This window comes from Mus caroli, chromosome 14, assembly GCF_900094665.2.
Source record: "Mus caroli chromosome 14, CAROLI_EIJ_v1.1, whole genome shotgun sequence".
Classification (NCBI taxonomy): Eukaryota; Metazoa; Chordata; class Mammalia; order Rodentia; family Muridae; genus Mus; species Mus caroli.
The window spans coordinates 24468323-24475816 of NC_034583.1; the positions used below are offsets into that span (position 1 = coordinate 24468323).

Here is a 7494-nt window from a genome sequence, read left to right on the forward strand (position 1 = left end):
TTTTGGAGACAGGGCCTGTCACTGGTCTGGGGCTCACCAAGACTTGACTTGCTGACCTGTAGGCCCATAGGACCAAAGGCCCATAGGCCCGGGGATCCGCCTGTTTCAGCACCACTAGTGCTGGGATTGCAAGCCTGTCCCATCATGCATAGCCTTTTGATGTTAGGTTGTCATGGTTGCAGCCGAGCACTGTATGACAGAGCTAGTTCCTCAGCCTTTATATAGGGTCTGGTTTCGGGTAGTGCTGGAGATGAAACCCAGGGCTTCTCACATGCTAGGCCAGGCTTCTACTAAGTGAGCTACACCCAGCCCCAAGGTTCACCCTTTTCTGGCTGCTTGTTTCCTTGTGTATACATCAGCTATGGACACAGGGTGCGCTCCATCACGTGGTGACTGTGAACAGCGCTGCAGTGAACTTTCAGGAGTGCAGATGGCTTCTGAGTGGGATTGCTGGGTTATAAATTACTTCAAGTTTTTAATCATTCAAGGGCACTCCATGCTCTTTCCTATGCAGGAAGCCACTGTTGAACAGAGAAAGGAAGACCTTGAGGAAACAGAGAAAAGACACTCAGGAGAATGAGATAGTTTGAGAGATTTGAGCATGTGGCTTGTCAAAAGACAGCTAGGCTGTGGGCATGACTCATCCACACCATGGAAAATGGCTCCATGTACTTTCTCATCCTGGACCCTAAGGCCAGCACCTCCTGGGCCTCAGCTCCCTGGCCAGCCAGGCTGACCTGGAGTCTAACCTTAAGCCTCAGCACTTGGCTGCTGTGAGTTCCATTCCTGAGCCCTCATTTCTTTGTCTATGAGCCAGGAAAGAACATGAGGGGTGCCTAGCGGTCTGCCAGTGCAGGATGAAGGCTCACAGGAAAAGCTCTTTCTGTCTGCTCTCTCCCATCAAGGGCAACAGCATGTCAAAGGTGAGGAATACACCCCAAACTGGTCAGGAGGCCCCAGTGCCTAGAAAACCCCAGTGATAAGCACAGAATTAAGGTAAAAGCTTACTGTGCGAGAGACTTATAAAGCAAGAGAAATTATAAGTTCCTGTTCAGCCCTCAGCAAATACCCAATATGTTCTTGGAACAGTATTATTCCAAGAACACCCATGAGTGGTCATCCTCACCTGTATAAATAGGAAGGCAGCACTCATGCTTGCAAGGACTTTGCTGGAGGTACCTGCCTGTAAGGAGTCCTGCTTTGTCACCATGGTAGGTGACTGATTTCATACATAGGGCTCCTTTCTGTCTTTAGTTGAGAATGGGTCTTTTTTTTTTAAAGTATCTTTTCTATAAGCCAGAATCAGGGAAAGAATGGGGCTTCCCACAGGAGGGCTGGCGGAGGGAAGCAGGAGCTGGGGAAGAGGCCTCAGGAAGGGACCCTGGCCTCACCTCAGGACAAGTGTACTCTGTGAAACCCTCCTCGGACAGAGCTAGGGTCGAGGAGGTGGGCGGTGCCCTACCTGTCTCCACTCAGCCCTCTCCTCTCACCCCCTCCCATGAGGCCTCAGAGTGAAGTCAGGTAGCTGCAATAGCCCTTCCCTGACTAAGATTCTAAAGACCCCTGACCCTCAGCTATGGAGAGCAGGGTTCGCTTTCCAGAAACAGCTACTTAACAAAAGGGACACAATTCAGGAGACACTGCCAGTCTGCTTTACCCCGAACTAGTCAGTAAGGAAACTGCCTGGAAAGGCCCAGCGAAAGCTAGTTTCCTTTACTCTCCTGTGCCTGCGCGCATCAGGGATGCACAGCTACTGTCTGCAGCAAGGAAGGCAGGGCAGAATAGAATGCAGGGAAGAGAGGGGACTTTGCAGCCTCCTCCTCAGGAGTGGTCCTTAGACTAGGGTCTCAGCATCACCTGTGAGCTTTGATCATATGGCTGAAGACCCACTGAAGTAGATTCTTCAAGCGTGTTCTTTGTTAAGGTCTCCCCGAGTTCATGTGCTCATGAAAGCAGCATCGGGCGGGCAGTCATGGCTCCTGAGGAGCTTACAGAGGAAGGCAGGAGACATAATGGTCCTGTGCCAAGGAACTTGATACTGCGGCATTTGAAGTGCCCACCCTGGGAGGAGAAACAGAGACAGACAGACAGACAGACACACACAAAGAGAGAGAGAGAGAGAGAGAGAGAGAGAGAGATTTGTGCCATTGGCAGATAGGAAGATAATTAAAGAAAGCATAATTTGCTCTACTCTGTCATGATGTCTGGATTCCACCCCACACTGTCTCAGTCTTGTGTGTGTGCCTAGAGCTACAGCAGGAGGCTGGGGTGTCCTACACAGCTCACAGTCTTTAAGATTCAGTTCTGGCTCCTTGCTGCCTTTGCTCTGTGACTCAGTTAAACAAGACTATCCACTTGCACGACCGCCTCAGCATAAAGGAGTTTTCTTTCCATCTAAGGAAGCAGGAATCCTGTCAATTGGCTGGGTGGGGGGACAAATTAATATAGAGGTTTTCAGCTAAAGTTTATGGAAGAAAAAAATGAATAAAACAGCAATGAATTTTAAGTCTTGGTGTTTGAAATATATTAAGGGTTTTATATAGGTTTCCCCTCTCTCTTTTGCTTCTTCTTCTTTTTTTTTTTTTTTTTTTTGGGGGGGGGTGTGTCTTTCTGTGTAGTCCATAGTCACCATGTATACCAGGAAGGCATCAAACTCAAGTGACCCCTGTCACTGCTCCCAGTGCTGGGATGAAATAAGTGATCCACCACATCAGGCTCTTCCTCTTTTTTCTTCTTTTCCTTTCTTTCCTTTTCCTTTCTTTTCTATGTCTTTCACTCCTTCCTTTTGGAAGAATTCACACTTTCTTTTTTTAATTAAGATTTATTTATTTATTTTATGTATATAAGTACACACTGTAGCTGTACAGATGGTTGTGAGCCTTCATCTGGTTGCTGGGAATTGAATTTAGGACCTCTGCTTGCTCCTCTCAACCCTGCTCGCTCTGGTCACCCTGCCCACCACAGCTAAGCCATCTCACCAGCCCCACACTTTCTTTTTGTTGGTTTTTTTTTTTTTTTTTCCGACACAGGGTTTCACTTTGCTACTTTTCTACTATGACTTTATGTTTTTTATTGTTACACTGAAATTATTTCAGATGTTATGTTCCAAATTTTGATACTTTTTTAGCTTCATTTATCTAGGTATTTAAACACCCAAATCTATTTTATCTTTAAAATACATTTTCTATAATTACTTAATGGTCTTACTGTAAATTTTAACCTATGAGTCTTTAAAGAAAAAAAATTTTAATTATCTTCATACAGAATATGGCTTCCCATCACACTTTAAACAGCCAATCACTTTTCTAACACTGTTTGAGAAGCATAGGAAGAGAAGAACTGGAGTGGCAGGGACTTGGGAGAAGCCATGGGAGGTAGAGATGGCTTTCTCATGTCTCAAGGGGCAAGGAGGACCAGCACCTGGCACAACAGTCCTAGGCCTCCCAGAACAAGCCAGGGCAGTGCAAAAGAGTCGCTGCTGCTGCTGCCGCTGCGGAAAGCTCCCACTGTAGCCAGTGAGGAGGCTCCCAGCACAATCCTTCCTATACCCAGACCCGCAACCATCCACTCCCACAGGCAGCTCCAGCCCAGTGAACTCTGCTACATATGACCAGGGGTCACAGGAATGCCCAGCTGCACTGGGTTGGGTAGACATTTCAGGTGCTAAGGGGCACAAGAGCTGGGGCAGGAGAGCTGCTCCCACTGTGGAGAATAGTCTTCAGAGGGTACAGCAAGTGTGACTCTGGGCAGCGAGCTGTCTCCTCCTCCGTAGCTGACTACCCTCCAACGCACTGCAGCACTATCCGCTTAAAAGCCATTCTCCACAGAGACCCCCTCAGATTGAAGACCATGGCTGATTTTCTGGTAACACATCTATATTTGATCATAACTTATCTACTTTGTTTCTCCCTTGCCTTTTTATTCTTTCATCAGAAAGGATCCATTGCAGAAAGCATCTCTTCATGATTAAGCTTTTTTGAGTCATGGCCATGTAACCCAGGCTATGTTGCTGGGATGATCTTCAACTACTGGGTCTCTTGCTTCTGGAACTCTCTGGAGTTCTAGGATTAGAGGCAAGTGCTGTTAGACCTGAAAACGAACAAACAAAAAACCAATTCCACGACCGATTAACGGATGCTATATTTAGAAATGGCCAGCTGGCTGCCTCTCCCACAGTCAGGACTTCAGAGAGCAGCCCCTTGCTGGCTTTTGAGGTCCCTTTTATGGGGAAGGGCTAGAGATGATAGTAAACAGCTGTCCAGATAACTGCCTGTTAGCACCGGGATAGAAGCGTGAGGGATTCTGGACTCAAGGCTGCCCGGGGTAGATAAGTGCAAGAATACATCATGTGGAAAGGGAGGCATAAAGTTATCTGAGAAGACACATTTTTGTAAGGCAAAAAGGCATATGTCACAGGTTCAGGAGTTTAGCAAGGCAAAGGGTGGCCATACATCATAGGGTCACAAGTTCAGGAGCTATGAACTTGTGAAATGAAATGGTTTGCAGGCTACATTAGACTTGAAGCGTATTCTTCTTACAAGGTTTAAACAATGTACACCAACGTGGCTCCTTAACAACAATGTGGCTCCTGTTTTGGTTTTACAGCATCAACCACACAAATTCTGGCTTTATGTGTTACTGGGAATTGAATCCATGGTTCTGTGCTTTCTAAGCAAACTCTTAGACTCAGCTATTTCCCCAACCTCTAGCCATTTGGTGTGATATCAGTCCTCACTCCACCTTCTGTTTTAAAAGGACTCCAAGAGTACCACCCTAAACTGTGTGCATTTATTTAGCTCCTCTCAAAAAGATGACATGGGCAATTTGCTACTTGGGGACTGTGGATTCCAGACTCTCTTCAGAGCAGAGGGGTGGCTGGTCCTGGTGGTTCTGTATCCCAGTACCCACACCTAAAGTTCCTGGTCACATGGCCTTGGGTTCACTCTGACACTAAACTATGTTCCCAGTCACATCAGTCACATCTCCTGCAAACTCAGCTCTAGCAGGCTTCCTGCTCAATTTTGCTTGCCTCTGGGTTCATGTTAATGTTGTTGTTTTGGTTTTTGTTGTTTTGTTTTTGTTTTTGTTTTTCGAGACAGGGTTTCTCTGTGTAGCTCTGGCTGTCCTGGAACTCACTCTGTAGACCAGGTTGGCTTCAAACTCAGAGATCTGCCTGCCTCCGCCTCCCAAGTGCTGGGATTAAGGGTGTGGGCCACCCCCACCCAGATTCATGTAAATCTTTTATTCTTAATTTTGCCTCTTTACAAACCTTCCTAAGATTTTTCTTTTCTTTTTTTGTTGGGAGCAACCTTGCTTGAACATTTACTGCCTTAAGTGCTTGCTGGCATAAAGTCTTGGCCTCTGTGGCAAGGTACTAGTCCAGCTGAGTACAAATAGACATGGATCCTGAAGTCAGCGGAGAACAAATAGCTATAAATCTTGTGGGTTGATGCCTAATAACCCATTCTGCTCTGATCTTCCTGCTGAACTGTTTACCCAGTCAATATCCTGTACCCCACCCCCCTTCCTGCTCCTATGAGTCTATAACCTGTGTGAGAAAAATAAAAATTTGTCAGCTTGATCATCAGACTTGCTGTCCGTTCTTTGTGTTTCTTGTCCCCCATTCTCTTCCAGGTGCCCCTCAAGTCCCTGTTTGACTGTCCAGCGGGTCAGGACATTTTTTTTTAAAGATTTATTTATTTTATTTATATGAGTACACTGTCTTCAGACACACCAGAAAAGGGCATCCAATCCCATTATAAATGGTTGTGGCCACCATGTGGTTGCTGGGAATTGAACTCAGGTCCTCTGGAAGAGCAGTCAGTGAGTGCTCTTAACCACTGAGCCATCTCTCCATCCCAAGATTTTCCTCTTTATGTGACTAATTTATGCCTTAGTCTCTGATTGCTCTGCTGTGGTACCTGGCAGTTGCTCTTCACTCTGCTCTTCATGCCAGAGTTCAGCAGGGATCTTGTAGGACACTTAGTCAAGAATGACCTTCAAGAATTGCTGCTCAGGGGCTGGTGAGATGGCTCAGTGGGTAAGAGCACCTGGCTGCTCTTCCGAAGGTCCAGAGTTCAAATCCCAGCAACCACATGGTGGCTCACAACCATCCGCAACGAGATCTGGCGCCCTCTTCCAGAGTGTCTGAAGACAGCTACAGTGTACTTGCATATAATAAANAAANAAATCTTAAAAAAAAAAAAAAAGAATTGCTGCTCAGCCAGACGTGGTGGCGCACGCCTTTAATCCCAGCACTCGGGAGGCAGAGACAGGTGGATTTCTGAGTTTGAGGCCAGCCTGGTCTACAAAGTGAGTGCCAGGACAGCTAGGGCTACACAGAGAAACCCTGTCTCGAAAAAAAAAATTGCTGCTCATTCTTCACTCCTAACCTTTCTCTGCATTGCAGGAAGCTTGGCTGGGCAGCCTCTTATTCCTTGCTACCATGGTGATAGCATCCAAAGCAGTATGTTCTATTGAAAATCGTGAGATATTTCCAAATCAAATGTCTGATGGTAAGTCCTGGTTTTCCAGTATTTTAATGCCATTCCAGCCTGGTAGATACAAACTGTAGATATGACCTAGTATATAGGGCAGATGGAGAAGTTTTGGAATATACACTGGAATAGGGATTCAGGCAGATACAGAAATATTAAGAAAGTTCTCAATTCTAGCTGGATGAGATTGCCCAGAGAGCTTTGAAACTTAGCACAGTAAGCCCTCATTGAAGAACAGTTGAATGAGAATCTCTGGGGGCTGGAGTTGACCAGTAGACACTCTCTGACTTTCACATGCAGTCAGGGATGGGAAGCTGCATTCAAAACTCAATGTAATGAGCATTCCTGTAGTCTTGTTTAAATGCAGAGCATTCGTGTGTGTGTGTGTGTGTGTGTGTGTGTGTGTGCGTGTGCTATGAGTAGTCCTGGAGAGTCTCATACATACCAAACAAACACTTTAATACTGTACTGGTTTCATCCTGCTGCTACAGTGAAATGCCATAACCAAAACAAATTTAGGGGAGGGAAGGTCTTATTTGCATTTCACTCTTAGATCCATTGTCAAGAGAAGTCAGGTAGAAAAACTCAAGCAAAAACTTGAAAATGTTTCTCATTGGCATTAGTCTGTATCAAGTTGGCAGCTAAAACTAAGTATGACGAAGACCAGACCATATACCTTAGCCCAGGACAAGTCTAATTCATAGGATCTGTGCACACACACACACACACACACACACACACACACACACACACGAAAGGGTGGTGGTGTCCGGTGCAGCTCAGGAGAATGCTCATGCTGCCCTTCAAGTACACTTGGATCGAAGGCAGCAATCCTCACTCTGGATGGACATTTTTTTTTTTTTTTTTTTTGGTTTTTTTCGAGACAGGGTTTCTCTGTATAGCCCCTGGCTGTCCTGGAACTCACTTTGTAGACCAGGCTGGCCTCGAACTCAGAAATCCACCTGCCTCTGCCTCCCGAGTGCTGGGATTAAAGGCG

The 7494-nt window shown here is 46.1% G+C and overlaps 1 protein-coding gene across 1 annotated transcript in view; it reads left to right on the top strand.

Annotated features, from left to right (window-relative positions):
* Positions 1–1165: 1165 nt before the first annotated feature.
* Msmb (microseminoprotein beta) overlaps positions 1166–7494 on the top strand; it is a 16955-nt gene continuing 10626 nt past the window's right edge. Inside the window, exons 1-2 of the mRNA XM_021182631.2 lie at positions 1166–1211; positions 6410–6515. Of these exons, the coding sequence (XP_021038290.1) occupies positions 1209–1211; positions 6410–6515 (109 nt within the window). The 5' untranslated portion in view covers positions 1166–1208. The remainder of the gene's footprint in view (positions 1212–6409; positions 6516–7494) is intronic.